The sequence below is a fragment of the Mesoplodon densirostris genome, chromosome 8 (assembly GCF_025265405.1).
Source record: "Mesoplodon densirostris isolate mMesDen1 chromosome 8, mMesDen1 primary haplotype, whole genome shotgun sequence".
Classification (NCBI taxonomy): domain Eukaryota; kingdom Metazoa; phylum Chordata; class Mammalia; order Artiodactyla; family Ziphiidae; genus Mesoplodon; species Mesoplodon densirostris.
The window spans coordinates 62,120,023-62,141,529 of NC_082668.1; the positions used below are offsets into that span (position 1 = coordinate 62,120,023).

Genomic DNA, 21,507 nt, shown 5'->3' on the forward strand with positions numbered 1-21,507 from the left:
GCATCAAACTCTGAATTCATTTACTACTGCAAAAATCAGATCATCAGCACTAGGAAAGTCAGCTTAGTTCAAGGCATTGACCAGCATTTTTATGGAGACTAACTTTGGAGGAGATTTATGTATATATCCAAGCAAACATTTACCTGTGCAAGTTTGATTGGATTCATCTTCATTACTTCCACAATCATTAGCTCCATCACAAAGCCATCTTTTGGGGATACAGCGATTATTCTTGCATTTAAACTGATCATCAGGGCAGCTGTGGTTGACTGGGGTGAGGCAGGGAGGAGAGGAGAAGTAAGTTGAGCAATTTAAAACTGGATAAAATTATGATTAAGGAATTATGATTATTTTAAGGAATAGTCATTTTATGGTAATTATAATATTATAGTACAATTAATCTATATCTTCTGTCATTCACTGTCTCATATTTTATACAAAATAATAACATTCTAGGCTCTGTTAAAATGTAGTCGTTTTACAGAAAATATCAAAGAATTAAAGTTCAGATAAAAGGGAATATACTCATTTTTCATGTCTTCAGTAAAACCAACTACATCCGCTAAGTCTCTTTTCCCATTACTTATCACAATAGGCGATTGAACTTCAGATTTTTTACCAAAAACATTGAAAATTAACCTCAAATTTTAATGTGGAATGCAACAAGTATGTGTCAAATAATTTAATCATATATCAAAAATATTTGTGTATTATTTTTAACTACACATCCACTTCTTGAAACATTAAATAAGCCTAATTTTGTTATGTTTTGCTCAATGTTTTCTGGGACTGGAAAGAAAACTCGAAAAATAAAAATGCATCACTTGTGACCTGGAGTTGATGCTAAATATAAGATCCTGAATAATTTTAATAACAAAAATAATCATCATGATTCTTTTCCCCTAATATAAACAAATAAACATGCAGCCACAAAATATACTGAGGACATGACCAACCCTCATATGGGAAGCTGAGCACAGCTAAGGATTAAATTTCCAATATCTAAGCACAACAGGAGGCCATCTTAAAGTTAACCTCCTGTGATTATTTGTCCTGCTTTCTGGAGGCTAAATTCCTAACTGAATTGGCATGATCTTCAGTATTTATTTCATAACTTCAACATTCTTTCTGAAGTAATTTTCGTTGTGCCCAGTAGTTGCACTTCTGTATGGTAAAAATAAATGTTGGTACTAGTTTTATTTAGAATTTGAAAAATGGCCATTTTATCATGCTATTGCATAGAAAATGTATTCCTTTCTAGTCAGTTTCTACAAAACACTATTCATTTAAAGTAGCCTTAGTGATAAAGTGGTTTTATCACTTTTTGGAAGTTTTTATTCATACATAGTAAAAAATAAGTAAATAAACAGGAAGAAAGGACCTTAAGTTTTCTGGTATTTGAGCATGATTAACATTTTCTACTCACTTCAGGGACTTTAGCAAGAATAGCTGCTCAGGAGGATAAAAGTCATCCAATATATTAGAGGGTCAACATTTTAAAGTATTAACACTATGCATAAGCACTTCAGTGAAGCTTGATCAAAGACCCTGGCAATTTTCACAGTGTTATAAATGAGAGGTTAAAAAGGAGGACCAAATACAATCCATTGTCTTGTGATTTGGAGTTGAGAAGTAAAATGATAACAGAATTCAAGGTCAAAGCTTATGAGTACTTACAATAAAAAATAATGCCCTGAAATGAATTATGCAGTGCTGAAATATTAACCATGGAACCCCAGGAATCTAATGCTGCTCAGAATCAAGCAATGTTTAAAGAAAACACCATACTGCTGGGAGGTGGCCAGAGATGTTTAGTTTTCCATTGCCCCATTTATTCAGTCATTCATTCATCCACATGCTAGTTACTGTTCTAGACTCTGAGACTAAAAAGATGCTATGTCATAGTGTGTCTCCTCAGGAAGTCTTCTCACCTATTAGATGCATCAAATAAGTAAGCATAAAATTGCAATATGGTTTGGCAGCTACCATAATAAGAGAATATCCAAGAGATGTTTAACTCAACTGGGCTGTATCGAGAAGGAGATATTTGGTGTTCACAAATGACTTCCCTATGGAGGTAATGGTAAACTACGGTGAACTCCATAACTGGGAACAGACAATGCAATATCACAGAAGAAAGAGAAGGACATTTTTTAGAGATTTACATGTAGTTCAGCATGACAAGGACAAAGAGGCTAAGTGGATACACGATAGACATTTAAAGCTAAAAACGTAAATGTGAGACATAACATGAAGTACGTTCTGTGGAGTTAATAGATTTTAGAATTTATCTTGTTGGTTATGCAGTTATTGAAATGACAAGATTAAATTTTATTCTACAAATACCACTCTGGAAGCAATGTGGAAAGTGGGCTTTTTAGTTAAGGGAAGAATAGTGGTAGGAGTAACAGCAGGGCACCCACTGCATTCATCTCAGGTAGGAGGCTAATTTATACAGTGAAGATTTAGATGAGGTAAGGATAAAAAATTAATTACTTAAGAGGTAAAAAAGATGAGACTTATTGATAGAATTGAATATGGCCTATACGTAAAGTAGAAGACACCAGGAAAAGGCCATGGTGTAGGTTTGGGTGATATGATGAAAATAATGAAAGAAAAAAATATTGACTAGGAATTTTAATATTACAGTTAACAGTAGTAATTCCCCCTCTACACATAGAGGAGATGAGTTTCTTTATGAGTTGGTGAAAAGAACAATCACACAGAACAGGGACCTATAGGATTAACTCCTAAATACTGGGATGAAATAACTGTGCTCTACTCGTGCACTCTGTGACTATGCAGGGAGCTGATATGCAGGGAGCATTAACTGTAACTGTGAGTAAACATTGTGAGTCATGAGGAATGAGGCAATTAATCTAATGAAGGGGGAAGCTGGGGTGAAGTGAGAGCAGCATCGACATATATACACTACCAAATGTAAAATAGGTAGCTAGTGGGAATCAGCAGCATAACACAGGGAGATCAGCTCGGTGCTTTGTGTCCACCCAGAGGGGTGGGATAGGGAGGCTCAAGAGGAGGGGATATGGGGACATATGTATGCATATGGCTGATTCACTTTGGTGTGCAACTGAAACTAGCACAGTATTGTGAAGCAATTATACTCCAATAAAGATCTATTAATAAATAAATAAATAAATAATACATTGTTTGTTTTAAAAAGTAGGAAAAAAAAATCTACCCTTAGAGGAAATTCTCCTCCCACTCCAAAAGTTTTGGCTAATTTAGTATTTAACATTTTACTTGTGGCACACTTTATAGAGAATAGATAGTAATAGGATTGAAAATAAGAAGTTCATAATGTTGAAGTCAGAGTCCATGTTTGGAAATTAAGAGAAAGTAGTATTAGATTTATGTATTAATTACAATTTATGTATTATGTATTTTTTACAATTTGAAAATATTTTTAAAAGTCCATATTCTTGGAATTTTGTCCCCAAATTTTATGCCATAAATGCTCAAACCAATTTTGTTCATTCTTAACAAGGAATCTTTAAAACTTTATTTTTATATTCTTGATTGAAATAAAAAGGAAAATGGAGGGTTGCCAATTAACTCTCAATTAGTTTAGCCACTTTAACTGAAAAAATGTATTAACTGAAAAAAATCATTTTCTCTTAAAAATAATATATATAAGTCAAATCAAAAGACACAAGGTAAATGTCTGTCACATACCTCTCTTCATATAAAAATATTTCATATCTCTCAAAACCATTCAGGTAGTGATTCTTCTCAAATGTATTTTCAAAAGTTTACTTAATCTGCTTCTCAAATTGTTTTCCTTCCATATTTGTAGGACATTTCTTCATCCCTACCAGAAATATGAAACTATTCCTATTATAGCAAATGATAAACAGCTAAATAGAAGCTAAAAGGGAGAAAAATCAACCCTTTAACTTCTTTAATAGTCTGAGTGTCCCTATGTGTTTCCTACTATGTACTGAGCCAGTGAAGTTAGGTAATAACATATTCCAAACTCATGTCTGTTTCCTTGGAGCACCTTCAAGGCTCTGTTGCCAAGGAGCAATGGAGTGGATCGTGACCTTCTGTACGAGTAATTCTGCCTTGGGGGAGTTTAAATTGATTTTCCACATCTTTAAATTCAGAGATCCGAAGGGTCTCCTATAGCAACCTTCTAACAATGGTACGGTGGCGCTGACAGCACAAAATAGGAAAGAAGAGAATTTCTGGAGCAAGCAAAATGGTAATACTCAAAGATGGGGAAGGATGAGAAAAACAGTGCTTTAAAACTATGCAAAGGAGATAATCTAAGTTCTAATCTCTATACAAAAAGATGACTAAAAAAAAGAAAAAAGCTAAGTTCAATCTGCATCAATGATATTTTTAGATTTTCCCAAACTGCTTTGATAGTTCACACACTCAAAGACTCAGAAAGTTTTAACATAACTTGAAGGAGAACATACAGCAACTGACTGAATCTTCATCACTTCCATCTAGACAGTCATCATCGCCATCACATTTCCACCGAGCTTGGATACAGTGTCTGTTTTTGCAGCGAAATTCTCCAGCTTTACAAATGTGAGGTAATTCTTCTCCAGGATTAACTACGGTTAAAACAAATCCAAGGTATATAAACAATACTAGATACATTCAGTTCATTAAAATGTAAATTTTGTTATAATAACAAAATACTGATCTCATTTCATTTTATAGAGAATATGAAAACATCTCAACATTGTAGTGGCAACCTTCTCTGGAAATGAGAAAAATTTAGGTTTTTCAGACAATAATTATTCTACTAAGAATTCTAAAAATTCATTTTAAGCAACTGTCTCCAAAATAATAAATAATAACAACAATAATACAATACCATCTTATATTTATGCTGTTTGTAGTTTTACTTTTTAAAGAGCTTTTATTCATAATCTCAGCTGATCATCATGAAAACCTATGAAGAAGGCACGGCGAAGAATTTTACTAACTCCACCTTACACATAAGTACACCAAAAACTAATCAAAGTGAAAAGACAAGGGAATAGAACCCAGCATTGATGGCTGTATTTACTTCGCTGGTCTGCAAGTGGAAAAAAAACAACAACAACTCAGGTGTGGTTAAGTATTCAAGGAAGTATTAAGTTAATCAAAATGATTATATACTCAGAATCTATGTTCCATATATCCCATGTTCTCTGATCAAATGTTAGGAATTCCACTGATTGGGATTTATTCGCAAATTGGAAGTGTTGTTATTCTGTTCTCTTTGAGTGGATTCAGTAGAGTCTGAAAAGTGAAGGGAATGTGGCAATGGTTAAAGTAAATGATTTGTATTTCTTGGACTGAAAAAGGTGTTGAATTATCAAAAGCTGGTTTATTACTAGAAGAAACAGAAGCTAATTTTTCCACCCAAGTTCTGATAAACTTCAGCTTTATTTTGGGTAACTGCTTTGGACTGATGAACTGTCACAAAACCTATATGCACTCCAATAATAAGGAATAATGAGAAAAACATATGTGGCTTTTCCAGAACACTCTGTGTTTCACTCCCTTAACCCTTACGTTTTCCCTGCTGCAAAGAATGGAAGAGGGAATGTGACGCTGAACCATAACTGCAGAGAATCTGCTTCAGAGAATTATGCGTGGGGCTGGGCAAGGAAATGCATCCCATATAATCCAGATTCTTATTTAAGGCCTTGAGGGTGAAAAATAATCAGTGTGGTGAATGAAATATTTAGTTAGGTCAAAGGTAATCCTATGTGTCTTCTGTCCCCTCTCAGACAAGCGGACACTGTACACAGGAACTGACAGTAATTTTTCCCCCGTTTAATCTCTTTCAGCAACAAAATGCAGAAGCAGCAATTTCTCTGTTGTCTTTCCGTAAGGTCACTTGAAAGTAACAAATTTTGTAAATATACATATTATATATATACATATTCATATATATACATATTCAGAGAGAGAGAAAGAAAGAGAACAAATCTCAAATAGGAAATTGCAATAAATAAAAACAAAAATGAGAGATCATTGGGTCTCTTATTCAACCCCAGGGTGCCTTTTTATAGCAGCAACTGGGAATGAGTATGGGACTCAAGACAAAGTGGAGGTGTAGAGACTTCCCTGGTGACGCAGTGGCTAAGAATCCGCCTGCCAATGCAGGCGTCACCGGTTTGAGCCCTGGTCCAGGAAGATCCCACATGCTGCAGAGCAGCTAAGCCCATGTGCCACAACTACTGAAGCCTGCATGTCTAGAGCCCGTGGTCTGCAACAAGAGAAGCCACCACAATGAGAAGCCTGCGCACCGCAACAAAGAGTAGTCACCACTCGTCGCAACCAGAGAAAGCCTGCATACAGCAATGAAGACCCAACATAGCCCAAAAATAAATAAATAAAATAAAATAAATTAATTTAAAAAAAAAAGAGGGCTTCCCTGGTGGCGCAGTGTTTGAGAGTCTGCCTGCCGATCCAGGGGACACGGGTTCATGCCCCGGTCTGGGAGGATCCCACATGCCCCGGAGTAGCTGGGCCCGTGAGCCATGGCCGCTGAGCCTGCGCGTCTGGAGCCTGTGATCCGCAACAGGAGAGGCCACAACAGTGAGAGGCCCACGTACCGCAAAAAAAACCCAAAAAACAAAACAAAAAAACCCACACACATTAAAAAAAAAAAAGGTGGAGGTGTAATCTGGGATGTGTCTGACCATCTCTAGGATCAAGCTTTTCTCTCAAATCTCTAGAACTGACCATTGATAACATGCAAATTTCCCTTATTTTGAGTTTTGTTTGTTCAATTAGACCTTAAGGTCTTTGAGGGTGGTATAGTTTCTTCTTTTGACTCTATATAAGCCCAACTTAGAACTGGAACTAGTAGTTTGATTAATTTCTACTGTATAATTATTAAGCTTAACAGTCAATAGTCTCTCAGTGTTTTTTAAAAAATTTTCCATCAGACAAGAAACCTGATTTGAGATGTCACCAGCTTCCTTGCCACTTAAGTTCAGCTTTAAGATTTTCTGTAGTCTCTCTATAGTTTACTCCAAAGAAATAGTAAGTCAATTCCGTTGTTACATAGCTTGAGGATCGAAAAACTCAAGAAACCATACAGAAGAAATTCTCTTCTGATAACAATCCTACCAATTTAAAAGGCTTAGCTCTCACGGGGTCATTTGATCAAATAACTCAACCCACAGTTGTAAGGAATGATCAAAAGTATCCATATACAAGAGTGAAATTATAGTTTCTTCTGAATAATTATACCTATATTTAAGAAGATTCGTTTGTTTATGGAAAGACAAACTACCCTAGAAAATTGATATTTCTAAACTAAATATTCTTTAATGTAATCAATTTAGAGAGAAGGTCTCTAAGTCTACTTAGGTTTCAAATGTTTTTCAAGTGATATGCCAATCATTATGGAATAAATGCAAATAGGAAGAATTTCCAAACTTGATTTAAACATTGTTTCAAATGTATGTGGGTGGTCAGTTATCTTTAAATGTTTGCTCATATAAATGTGGAAATTTTCAAAAACAGATGACAGTGATGTCTAAGGTTCCATTCACGTTTTTCATTATAGGTTATGAATAATTGCTTGAGAACCAGTAGAGCTTACCTCCTGAGATAACTTTTTTATATCTACTGCATCTGATGATGATTTATATCAATGTCATTCAAACGTATCAATATCACTTGTAACAGCAGTTAGGCATTGCTTATATCTGCAATAACAGATGCATTAAAACATATACAAATATTTTTGATGTTTTAAAGTTTGTCTACAATTATTCTAACCCCTGTACTTTGTTGGAGAGGCATTTCTCCATGGTGTTTCTACATGTCTTGTGTCAGCTTTTATACTGACCTTTTTTTCAAGGATGTTTATGCAGCTAACAGCCTTGGAAGATCGAAGTATAGCTTCCTTTCAGAGCAGAGAGTAAGTTTGTTTCTTGACCAGGATAGTAAAGATAATGTCTCTCTTCAGGGCAAAGGTTGGTCCTCACATGATGTGGAGGTGGGGTAGGGCAAGAAGAACCAAGGTGCACATGAAACTTCAGCAACCTGCTTTGCCATGAGTAATAAAATCCTTTGTGTCTGATCAAAGGATTGCATGTCTTCTGTCTAAATCTATGAAACGCTGGTGGGCTAACATGCTAGATTGCAACTAGGGGAAACTTTCAGACCTTTCATAATAGTAAATAATTTTTTTAAGATACTGGATTCTGATTTTCAAAGTCTCCCAGGGCAATCGGCATCATTAATGTAAGCCAGCCCTAACCCAAGTCTCCCAGATGGAATCAGTCATTATATCACAGAGAAACCATGATATCAACGCTGCCTAGGTTTGCTCAGGATACATAATGATAAAAGACAGGTTATTTTTGAGCCAGCAATGTCCATTATCACAATAAAATTTAATGTGATAGGTGATAATCTGGATAACATGGCAGTTTAGACATCCCAAAGCATGGTCTTTTTCTCAGCGTTGACCTAACTGTGGAACTGGGTAGCAACATCATCTATCATAAGACCCTAGCTGATGGCCAGGCAATCTACCAACTTTTGCAAGAATCAACAAGATGATGAAGCAAGTATATCTGGCATCATTAAAAGAGGGAATAGCATTCATAAGAAAATAAGATTAGTGTCCTGTACACCTTGTACAAACTTCTATAAAGGAGTTATTTTATAATAAACTTTCACACATCTAGCTGTTTTTATGAGGTCTTTGAATGTAGGAAGGATAATGCCACATACAGAACAGAACAGTGCCTAGAAAAGAACTAGTTGTAGAGGAGAGGTTCAAAATTATTTGTTGCCCAACTTACTGGAATTAACAGAGACTGATAATTCTACATTACAGCCATTATTATAATGAGAGATTCTACCTCTGGAGACTGAATAAATACTTCAGGAAAACACTATTACTTCAACTGGCTCAGCAGCTAATGCTCTTCTCCTTTCACCCAAGTACATGAAAGAAGTTAGCTTAATTTAAGGGAAAAAAGGCTGATATGTAGCTAGAAAGAAAGAAAGAGTGATAAAGTTCCCCCCCAACCAAGAAAGCAAACATACAGGAAAAGCTCCATGTACGTCACTTGCTTCCAATGCTTAATGTGACAAAACCCATATTGCACTTGGGTATGTAGGCACAGCAAGAAAGTGCTTTCCATATATTAACAAATGCTATTCTTACAAGCTTTGCTTCAGAGTTGTACTTTGCACTGTGAATTTGAAAACTGAATTCAAAACCTGTAATTCTACAGCCAGGGTCACTTCTAGTAAAAATATTACAACATTATCTCACCAGGAAGAAAACTGACAAAGTAATAAACAATCCTTGGGCTTCCCTGGTGGCGCAGTGGTTGAGAGTCCGCCTGCTGATGCAGGGGACATGGGTTCGTGCCCCGGTCCGGGAGGATCCCACATGCCGCGGAGCAGCTGGGCCCGTGAGCCATGGCCGCTGAGCCTGCGCGTCCGGAGCCTGTGCTCCGCAATGGGAGAGACCACAACAGTGAGAGGCCCGCATACCGCAAAAAAAAAAAATAAAAAATAAACAGTCCTTTAATTTAACCAGGATCAGGAATAAAATGACATGAATCATGGCATGCTTGGCAAGGAACTGCCAGTTCTCACACATCCTATGATACCTGCTGTTAGAGCAGTGGAATTAGAAGGTATCTGCATGACTTGTCAATACACTGCAAAGGGAAATATGCACTCTAGAATTAATTACTTTCTTTGGTAAAAACTGCTAGAGTGATTGCTAGAGCTAATGTCGAGATTCAATGAGGTAAATGAAGAAACCTTACTAATAAACCATTTTTATTTTATTTTAGTTTTGAATCATCTCTTTGGATCTCAGCTCAGCGACTGGATTTAATAACATACGTCCCTGGCCTTGTTTTTTTTTTTTTTTTTTTTCTTTTTGTGGTGTGGGCCTCTCACTGTTGTGGCCTCTCCTGTTGCGGAGCACAGGCTCCGGATGCGCAGGCCCAGCGGCCATGGCTCACGGGCCCAGCCGCTCCGCGGCATATGGGATCCTCCCAGACCGGGGCACGAACCCGTATCCCCTGCATCGGCAGGCGGACTCTTAACCACTGCGCCACCAGGGAGGCCCCCTGGCCTTGTTTTAATAAGCTGTGGTGCCCATGAACAAGTGTCTATATTTCTAATTTGGCTTTTCTTCTTTCCAACCTCAGTGTGGTAATCTATTCTAAACTGATTCTTGTCTCTTCTCTCAATTGATAATTTGCTCTTGACTATATCATAACAGCATTAGTCCCAGGATAAAAATAAAGTTTCCCTATTGTCCTTATATGTTTCATATTATGTTTATTTTCTTAACAAACTGTATCTTGCATTTTGGGAGTACAGAATTTCTTAACTATCCCTTGATATGAGCAGGGAAAGAGAAAAACCTAAAAGAAAACTTGAAGTTGTAGTTTGCTGGATGACTCTGTATAAGATTGCCTATACTGGAAGGTAGCGTGAAAAATGCTGCTATGGTTTTGGAATTTTCTCCTTTAGATCATAGCAGGATGACGTTTCATTAGATAGAGTGGTCTTCTGAGCAGCTAACCTAAGTGGGACATAATCTTCCTATGCACAGAAGGCCATAAATATTCATCTGGATGGGGTTTCTAAACTTTTTACTGCCTTAAACTTTTTATTACACTTTAGACTGCATGTATCCTAGAACATAAGGCTTGTCCCAATTGAACAGATAAATGGCTCAGGCATGGTGGAGCACTGTTTATTTATTTATTTATTTTTTGCGGTACGCGGGCTTCTCAATGTTGTGGACTCTCCCGTTGTGGAGCATAGGCTCCGGACGTGCAGGCTCAGCAGCCATGGCTCATGGACCTAGCCGCTCCGCGGCATGTGGGATCTTCCCAGACTGGGGCACGAACCCGTGTCCCGTGCATCGGCAGGCGGACTCTCAACCACTGTGCCATCAGGGAAGCCCAGGAGCACTGTTTTTGATGAGTAATGTATCTGGTGTTCCAGAAGGTGAAGGAGGTCACAGAGTATCACTGACATATAACTGTACAATGCTACCCTTGGATGACCAATATTTGGGGAAATGTTTAAGTTGCTTTCTTGGGACTAAGGCATATTGGAAAGCTCTGTTCCTTTTCTTTTTCTGTCCAGGCCGCTAAAGAGGCATTTAAAGAATTACTATGTTACTGTCTCATTACTCTAGACAAAATTATGCTGCTATTTAAAAAAAAAATAGTGACTATCATTATTTTATTTTTGTAGGAGCTTAACTTCCTTTCTCAGGATTACTCTTGTCGTCATGTATTAATTTTCTATGCTGTGATTTTTCCCTACAAAGGCATCAAGATAAATTAAAAAAAAAAACTCACTTGATAATTGATCAACTGGCTTTCCACATGCTTCTCCAGGGCAATAAGTTTCCAGTTACTATGCTACACCAGGCCTCATTTCTAATTGTGAGAAGACTTGACCATGACACACAAAATTCACAAGGACAAAGAGTCCAGCCTCCTCTCATTCTTGATTCCTTCCAGGTATGGCATTAGAATTCATCCTCAGTCAATCATGTAACATGCCAATATTTTTCTGCTGTGTGAATGCCTCTTTTGGCATTGCCTTCTGCTACAAGTTCATTGAGAAACAACCGTTGGTGTTTATTTCTGGCCTGACCATCTGCCAATGGGTTTTTGTTCATTTGATGCCAATTCACTGAGGATGACTGAAACCAGGATGATCGTATCTCAGTGGTTGCAACATGTATTTTTGTTTTACATACATATTTAGATTTAATCCAGATTAAAGAGTTAATCCAGTTGAGATTAGTTCACAAAACTATAATCTAGCCTGAACTATGTCAGAAGCCCAGAGAACTCAGCATTAATGAGAGCTTAGTGACACACTGATATCAGTTTTGCCCTATGCTCTGCAACCACAAACTCTATTTGTAGTCCTTTTGCACTTTAATTTCCTCATCTGCAAACTAAGGATGAAATTTCCTTATAAAAACCTTTACTAATGAATAGTAACTGGAATAATTTATATGAACACACTTTGACTTCTTTTCAATAAATGAGTTACTATAGCATTTCTCTTGATTTTTTCTATTATATTTGAAAGGAACCTAGACAAATTGAATGCCATATTAAAAATCTAGTAAAAATTTTGACAACTAAATGCAATAACAAATTCTCAAATAAAAACTCACCTGTTTTTGTTGATTTAACATTGTTTCATGTAACAACTATAGGTAAAACAATCTTCTTTTTTAATCCCCTTTTTTTTGCATTGGGATTAACTCATCAATGCATTATAAGTATTAAAAAGACACCAATAGTCTCAGAAAACTTTCATTTAATTTTCACCAGATATATAATCACATGTGAACTATCATAACGAATCTCCTAACATCAGCTACATGACCAATATTGTGTACAGTATTTCTTTATAAGCCAAAAGTCACCTAATTTTTATTTACAGAGAGATATCCAGTGATAAATCTTTTGTATAATCAATCTCAATATGCACATATATATGCCAACTCATAAGGAATCTGTAAATTTTTAACGGGGAATAAGAATGAAGTCAATAGGAAATATAATTTGGAGGCAAACAATACAAGTAATTATAACTCACACAACTAAAATTAAAGAACTAATTAGAAAATTTAAAGAGTAACAACCATCTAGAGATTAGTACCTGATGTATAAGCTCTCCCTCCAAATTCCCATGATGAAAACAAAGATAAAGAATGAAAACTCACAAGATCCTTGAGAATTCAGCCTCTTGATCATTCTATTGACACTATCTTAAGTGAATTTTGACGTTTTTGCAAGACCAAGAAGACTAGATTTAAATATTCAATCAGAAGCCTCTCTAAGTTATACCACTAGAAACTGAATAAGCTTGTCTATTTTTAGGTAGGAAAAAAGGTCCTTTGCTCCTCCCGTACTGACTGTAAGGTCTGTGCCTACCATAAAAAGGAGATACTGCCGCGCTACTTTCCATCCTTGAGAGGAATTCTGGTGGTACAGCAAAGGCAGGATGAGACCTGGTGGAGGTCCACAAAGGTTACTGTTTGTGTGTGTATGTGAGTCTGTCTGTGTGCATTTAATCTGTTCAAATGTCAAAATCATTCAGCTGGAATAGCAAAGGATCTCATTTTGTACCAGAAAAATAATCTTAGAAGAATCTGTTGGAGAAATTATACTATGAAATGTAAACATAAATCATACCATTTATCCTGATAACTAAGATAAGATTTAATCTACCAGGCAGACTTTATGCTATTCAAAGCAATGCTTAATCCCTGTCTATTCCCAAACTATGGGTCTTGGTAGATCTCTTCTCTTCTGATGCAAACAACCACCAAATGGAAATTACTAAATAATGCCACAGAACAAAGGAAGGGATACCATCTGATGATGAATCAAAGAAAGTACACCTCAGAGAATTATTTTATACAGGAAAATAGGAAAATATATAGGCAATTTAAAAAATACTACTAAAAATGGGAAAAAAACCTTGCCCATGGGTAAAATTCATATTTGTGCTCTGAAGTATATTATCTCAAAATCTAATTAAAGAATATTTGTCAAATTTTGAAGAAAAATTTGTTTGGTCAACAATTAATATCCAGAAGAATTGCTATTCACATATAAAGGCAAAGGAGACATATTTGGAATACAGAACTCTACAATATACATTCTTTGTAGTCATCTTGAAGAAGTTATTTCAAATTATACTCCATCTATCCTATACATCAGTGATAATTAATAAATAAACAATGAAGAACTAAAAGTTTGAGTACTAACCAATACAACTAGTGAAGCACTGATCCAGGCCTAAAAGAAAATATTGTAAAGTTGATCAAAAATCTATAAATGTTAAAACATCTTTAAAGAGACTTACTGTTTGATAATTCAAAATAATATTCCTTGTCAGAAATCCTAAATTATAATAAGGACTGAAATTAAGGAAGATAAAGAGAAAAGAATGAATGAAGCCAGATTCCTCATCTCTAATAGTTGAAACTCAAAATAATAGAAATAGAACTTAATTGGTGATATTATTCCAAAGGCTTAAAGTAGGTGATAAGATATAACAAACTAACAATGGACAATATGGTAAAATACAGAAGGAATCACAAACAGTACAGTAACACACAAATAATATATAATTATATATATATATATATAATATATAATAATATATAATAATATAATATATATATAATATATAATAATCAGAAATAATACACATTATGTAGGAAAAGATGACAAATAGCTTAAAAAGAAGTCATTAAAAATCATATTTACAAAAAACATTTAGTTACATGGTAAAATGCTAATGCTCATATTAAGTAAAATAAGGGACAAAATAATTTATATGAGTATGATCCAAAATTTGTAAAGTACAACATAATTAAGAGTTCAATCACCAAAATGAAATAATTTAGGATCTAAATTCCAAATGTTCTACATACTAATTACATGAACTTCTAAAAGTTATTAACCTCTCAGTCTAAATTTTAAATCATAAAATGAGATAGTAATAGTATCTTCCTTATATGATTATTGTAAGGACTAATGAGAATCATGAACATTTTTTTAAAATGCCACATCCAGTATAAGAATTCAATAAATGTTAACTATGATTATATTAGTAGTAGAAAAAATAACTTCTATGATATATAATTATAAGGATCCCCATGAAAATGTCCTAGAAGCTTATTGTTGAATAATGGCATTATAAATAGGCTTTGCATTAATGTTTTAATATTTCTCAAATGTTACTATTTATTAAATCAGCTTTAGAAATCCACATTAAAATATTTTTTTATCCACATCTTTTCTTCTCTAAAAGAAGACAACACAGATAAGTTGAAGTCTTTTTTGTTACACTTATTTCTTCTTCTGCCTCCCAGAGACATCATTATAACTAATGGAAAAATACATGAAATATTTATTCAACAATTTGTGATAGTAATTTTATGTGTCAACTTGACTAGGCGACAGAGTGACCAGATTTGTGTCAAACATTACTCTGTTGTGTCTGTGAGAGTGTTTTTGATTAGATTAACATTTGAATCAGTAGACCAAATTAAAGGAGATTGCCCTCCCTAATGTGAGAGGCCCTCATCTAATCAGCTAAAGGCCTGAATAGAAAAAAAGGCCTACTTTCCTACAAGTAACAGGAATTCTTCCTGCCTGATTGCTTGAACTGTGATGTTTTTGTTTTGGTTTTGGTTTTCTTGACTTTGGACTCAAACTGAAGCACTGGCTCTTCCTGGGTCTCAGGCCTACCAGCATTCAGGTTGGAACTACACCAATGGCACTCCTGAGATTCCAGCTTGCTGACTGCAGATCTTGGGACTGTCAGCCTCCATAATGGCAAGAGCCAAAAAAAAAAAAAATCATCTTCTCTGTCTCTATATGTGTACATCTTATTGATTCTGTTTCTCTGGAGAATCATGAGTAATATACAATTCAAGATTAAGTCATTCTAGAAATAGTTATATTGCACTCAATATATGCATGGCATCGTTGCTGTCATTGTGCTTAAGGGACATTATGTGTGTAGACAGGACAAGTTTCAAAAGGGTCACATTGGAAAAGCAAGATGAAGTAAATTGAGGAAGGTCAGCAAAAGTTAATAAAGTACTTTTAATCCAGGTTAAGCAATTCAGTTAGTTCCCTATTTTGATAAAGTGTAGAAATTTCCCAGAAGTCTCTTTTTGCCTCCTTTCTTGCTCTTCACCACCAAGTATAGATAACCGAGCTTACTATGCTATTTAAAGTAATAAATATCTACGTAACCAAGAACTATGCATTTTTACTTACAACCACTGATGGTGAGGTTCCTTAATTTCAAGAAATATTTTCTTCTGTGGCACATACTTATTTATAATTTTCACTAAACTAGATGCAGCAGTGACAGGTTACTCAGCTAAACTTCATCATTATCATTATTCATCTGTGTATTAGATATTAATTCCATTGATCATTTATAGTCTAAAAAGAATTATACCTAAGTCATTACCTGAATTTCTCTTTTCAAGTTTGATTTTAATTCCTTTGGTTTCATCTGCTTCTGTGCCTCAGAAAGACACCTATAAACAATGAGTGTAACATGAAAAGACACTTACATGTGCAAGTGGTCCCATTTTCATCTAAAAGTTGATTATCAGCACAAGCACATACTCGGCCTCCTGGAATGGCCAAGCACAATGTACTACAGCCTCCATTATTTACTCGGCACATGTTGTCACCTGCAAGAGGAAGGAAGAAAATATGTCAGAGAACTCTGATTCCATACAAGGTTAGCTGGTTCAGTCCCATGTTCTTTCCAGGAGATGTACATGGTGCAAAAATGTATGCACACACACAAACAAACACACACACACACACACATATATACCACAAATAATACCTATTTATTAATGTAATAAGGATTCCTGCTGAATCGTAAATGAGATTTAAAAATGTTTGAAAATATATGATGCATTGGTAGATAATAAGGAATTTACAAGTTGGTTAGAAGAGATAGAGGTTTGTGTGCAGAGAGGTAACAAGAGAGAAAAGGATAAAGTGGACAGAATGGTGTCTGTCCAGGACAATTTCCTAGAATGGGCCCAGTATATGCAAGTTTGAGCTCTTTAGAAAGTAGACCACCAGCACTTGGAATGTGCCTTTGGATCCGAAGTAAACAGAAAGCAAACACTGGGCAAACGGGTGAATTTTCCTTCCTCTTCTGCAAGGAGTACATTGGCATATGAGTGCATTGAGGAATACAAGGAATGCAGGCTATCTGTGAAGCCTGAAAAATGAGCAGCCTTGCTGGTACCAGGAGAGTGTACAGTACACAATAGTAACGTGTTGTCCCAGTGGACCTAAACAGCAGAGGCACTGAGGAGGCACGCAGTTGCTATCAGTAAAATAGGCCTGAGGGAAAATTCATAAAGGTATTATTCATGAACATATGTGAGACACTCTTGGACCCTCAGATAAAACTGAGGTAAATTTTTGAAGAGGCTGGAGAATCTGTTTTATAAAGGTGTAGGTAAAAGTAAATAAAATTTAGGTAGTCACCATTTGGATGCCATTTATTCCTACAAGTTGGAAAGGCAAGGAAGAAAGTATATTTTCTGTGCTATATATGTATAGACCAGCACTCCAAAGTGGCAGTGCAAATGCCAGGATCATTTTATACTATGTTGTATTTTCCAAGGTATCAATAAATAACGTTTTGATTATAGCAGAATATCTTATTCAAACATTAAAGATGAAGAGCTTTTAATTACTGGGACACAGATAATACAATAATACAATGGTTAAAACTGTACTGGCAGTTAAAGTGCAAGTGTCAAAAATGTGACTAAAGCGACAGACCAGGTTATTATACTTTGGGCCTCAGGGGTTAGATATGTTAAGCAGAGAGTATTAATAAATGAGTTAAAAAACTCGAAATATCACTCTATGCAATAAGTATTTAACTCACTCCCATAGATTATCATTGTGTGGCCACAGATCAGAAGAAATGATCTAAATTATATAATAGTTTTTTTCATTATTCTGAGAAGTAAATTCAATTTGCTATGTACAGAAAAACTAAAAAAACAAACAACAACAAAAAAACACTTGAAAGCTAAGGAAGCTAATAATTCAAGCTACACCATCAATTTCTGAACTCAGAAAATAATTTAGTTCAGGCTTTTTCCAATAGAGAATGCAGAATATTTTTAAGCAGCTTCCAGATTTAGCCGTGTTTATTCCATGACCATGGAATAAAGATGTAATACTTCCTAGGATGCTTAGGTGTTCTGTCTATCTTATGCACTTTATGTACAGGATTAAACTGTATAGTGAAAAAAACATGACTGACTGCGAACATCATTAACATATTTACACATAAATATCAATAAAAGTGTTCATTAACATATTGATAGCTTTCATTATTGAAAATCCATAATGCATCAATCCCAGGGTTAGTTACCTTACATACACATTCATTTTAATTCAATTTTTATGATAAAATTATAAAGGTAGGTTTCTTCTTGTTTGCGGGTGAAACTGCTAAAGACCTAAGGAGTTAAATGACTTCTCTAATATTTAGAAAAAAGAAATAATCCTTAAAAAGATAAGGATTTAAAACAAGAATTATTATTTATTTCTAGGTAATAATACTAATAATCATATTATTTCTAAATAAATAGAAACAGGAATTTTTCTTTAAGATTTATGCTTCTTATACTCTAACTTGTTTATGTATGACAACATAAAATTAGATCAATAAGGGACAGAAAAATAAACTAAAAACAACAAAATAAAATTCTAGATTATGTCACTTTAGCAGCAGACACTTTTTTACAAATGAACTATGCAAGGAAAACAAAGGAGGAGTAGTTTTTAAAATTAAGTTAAAGATAGAGTCTGTTGGGGCCAAAAACATTGTCTTTTTTTCCCCAATCTTATATTTTGGAGAAGTAGGATTATTCTGCCCCTTAGAGTGGCTGCCACAGACTGTGTGTTTGATAAACATTAGCTGAATTGATGAATAACTGAATGAATGAAACTTCTAGTTAACAAGTTGAATGACAGAAACAGTCACTTGTGGGTGTAGAAAAAAGGTACAAATATGAGAATAGATGTCTGTTGTAACAAGATAAAGTGGATTTCCTTGTTTGTATGTGAGTAAGAATACATATAAACTCTGTCTACATACTTTGCATTTCAAGGTAGATTATTTAAAGATATGTTTATTTAAAGGTGTATCTGTTATACTACTGCTTTGTAATCTAAGATCTTTGAATCCTGGGTTCGATAAAGGTTGTCAAGGGACTCTTTATATTAAAAAAAAGTTTAATTGAATGCAAAATTTATTAATGATAAAACTACAATGACAAAAAAACACATGTTCCTTTCTCCTATCTAAATGTATAATAGTTATATAATTTTCATAAATAAAAATGGCTACATAAATTAATCATATAAAGCTACTCTGTGGTCAGACAAACTTGAATTGGAATCCCAGTTTATCCCTGGCTCTTTGTGTTCTGAGGAGAATGGCTACATCTGCCTTACTCTTGGATTTCTCATACGTATAATAGAAATCAATAGGCATTTTTAAAAGAACCTTGTCCATCCAAGGGATAGCACTGAACAATTATGTCAATGGTACTGTCTGAGACCCCAGATATATTCTTCATGAATATAGAATACATTCCTCATATTCCTATCAGAGGCATGCCCTTTGTTGTTATGTTTGTGACACATTACTCCTTTGGATATTTATTTAAAATGTTTATATGGAAGGAAACTCAAAAATATATGACTCTTGATTAAGAAATGGTAGGGGTAAATTGATTAATATAAAATGTGTGCCAGGCACTGTTCTAAGTCTTGCTCTTATATAACAAATAGTTATATAATCCTTACAGGAATTTTATAAAGAAAACATCTTTTATCTTTGTTAAATCTTTCATGGTGGGTCCTGATTTTCAGAAGAAGAAAATGTTAGGACTTGTATCCAAGGGCAAGTCCATTTTACAGTAAGTCAAGGCATTTCTCATCCCATGTGTTGCATTTAATCAATGAACTCTTTAAAGCAACTAGAATTTTAAAGAACATGAAGACTGTGAAAATGTCCTGCAATTTGGCAGAGGGGAGTTAGTGACGACATTCAAGATGAACAATTTTTAAAGAAAATGGAAACAGGAAATGTGACTGTATAATGATTAGTATAATGAAATCCAGAAAACTAGTGACCTTAAAATTAGAGGGAACAGCAGTCCTGCAAACAAGAGCCTGTAGCAGGTGAGGAGGGTTGTTGCTGTTCATAATGTTGTCTCTAGTTCATTGTAGAGAAACTACGATTGTGGTGGGGCAGCTGATGTGAACAGAAAATATTACCATTTGATCTATCCAGGCAACTGCCTCTATTCTTCATTTCTTGTCCACAACTATAACTTATACCATCTCAAATAATTAATTTTTATTCTTTTTTTTGTTTGTTTTTTTGCGGTACACGGGCCTCTCACTGTTGTGGCCTTTCCCGTGGCGGAGCACAGGCTCCGGACGCGCAGGCTCAGTGGCCATGGCTCACGGGCCCAGCCGCTCCGCAGCACATGGGATCCTCCCGGACCGGGGCACAAACCCGTGTCCCCTGCATCGGCAGGCGGACTCTCAACCACTGCACCACCAGGGAAGCCCAATTTTTATTCTTTTTAAAGACAATTTTATCTTTTATTAGCTATTGAAACTTCTTAGTTTATGTACTTCCATTATTTTATAAAATTGCATTTCTATCCCAGTGAGGCAATTTCAATCCAGTAGAAAAAAGTGAAGCCCTTGAATAAGATAGTTTGCTTTTCAAATCTCTGATTAAGCCAAAATATCTTCAAAAAAACTCTTGTTGTTAGGTAACTTCCTACTGACAACATACACCCTGAAAAAATGTAATGTTCATTAAATTTTCACAAGGATATCTGTATTAAAAAAAGGAACAGTGACTATTTAGATTCATAACCGAAAATCTACAACATAATTTACTAAACTTTTTTTGTTTGTTTGTTACCTAAATTCTGAGTCATGCTGTTTGTGGATGGCCTAATAAATATTAATAACTCATGTAGATAGAAAGATGCAAGAATATTATCTGATTTTAATAAGAAGTGAATATCATGGTAGATTATTTCACTTTTATAACATCTAAAATAATTAAATGTTCCTTAAATGTATATGAAATTAATCAGATAAATATACTAAGATACTTTAAAAAATACTATTTTCCTTGTATAATGTATTTTTTAACATTTTCCCATAATGTTCCTTCCACACTGAAAGTTTTTCCACTGCTCACAATACTGACTCTTTGAAAACATTGAGGATTTTTTACTTTAAATAATAGCTTTTTTTCAGTGAAGATGACATGAAAAAGGAAGTATTTGGAGAAAACCTTGAACTTCACTCAAATAGAATTCCTAGAGTTACTCATTCAGGATATTTTGAATGATAAATAATAAATTTTTATGGTAACAAAGTCTAAGATTTGAGTGACTTTGGAGTGACTAGACACCTTTTATCATAAAACTTCAGCAATACTGTCAAAATAAAGTCTTTATGCAACTTCTTGAAGTATTATTATATGTGAAACTCAGAAGCAATTTTATCTGGTTTTTAATACCTTGTTGCTTTTGAGGATCATAAATCTGAAGCCCAAACAGGGGTGGTCTTTCATGCCTCAGTAATGTCACCTCATTCGTTATCAAATCTAGTTGAAAAATGGAACCATTCATATAATCAGTCCAGAACACATAATTCCCATGATGCGACAGTCCAAAAGGATGGTTCAACTCTTTCCCACTGTAAACAATCTGTAAAATATAAACACATTGTGAAAAATCAGACCTGACCTTTAGAAACATAACCAAATATTTAGAGAAGCTGATATTCAAATAAGTAGAATAGATAATGATCTAACTAATAACTTACAGTTTCTTTCGGTGTATTTGAAAAATGGATTTCACAATGTGAGCAT

The 21,507-nt window shown here is 34.8% G+C and overlaps 1 protein-coding gene across 1 annotated transcript in view; it reads right to left on the bottom strand.

Annotated features, from left to right (window-relative positions):
* Window positions 1-21,507, bottom strand: part of LRP1B (LDL receptor related protein 1B) — a 1,545,691-nt gene that overhangs the window by 766,738 nt on the left and 757,446 nt on the right. The window contains exons 14-17 of the mRNA XM_060105953.1: window positions 21,154-21,343; window positions 16,118-16,240; window positions 4,446-4,586; window positions 144-269 (exon numbers count right to left, since the gene is read on the bottom strand). Coding sequence (XP_059961936.1) covers window positions 144-269; window positions 4,446-4,586; window positions 16,118-16,240; window positions 21,154-21,343 — 580 coding nt within the window. The remainder of the gene's footprint in view (window positions 1-143; window positions 270-4,445; window positions 4,587-16,117; window positions 16,241-21,153; window positions 21,344-21,507) is intronic.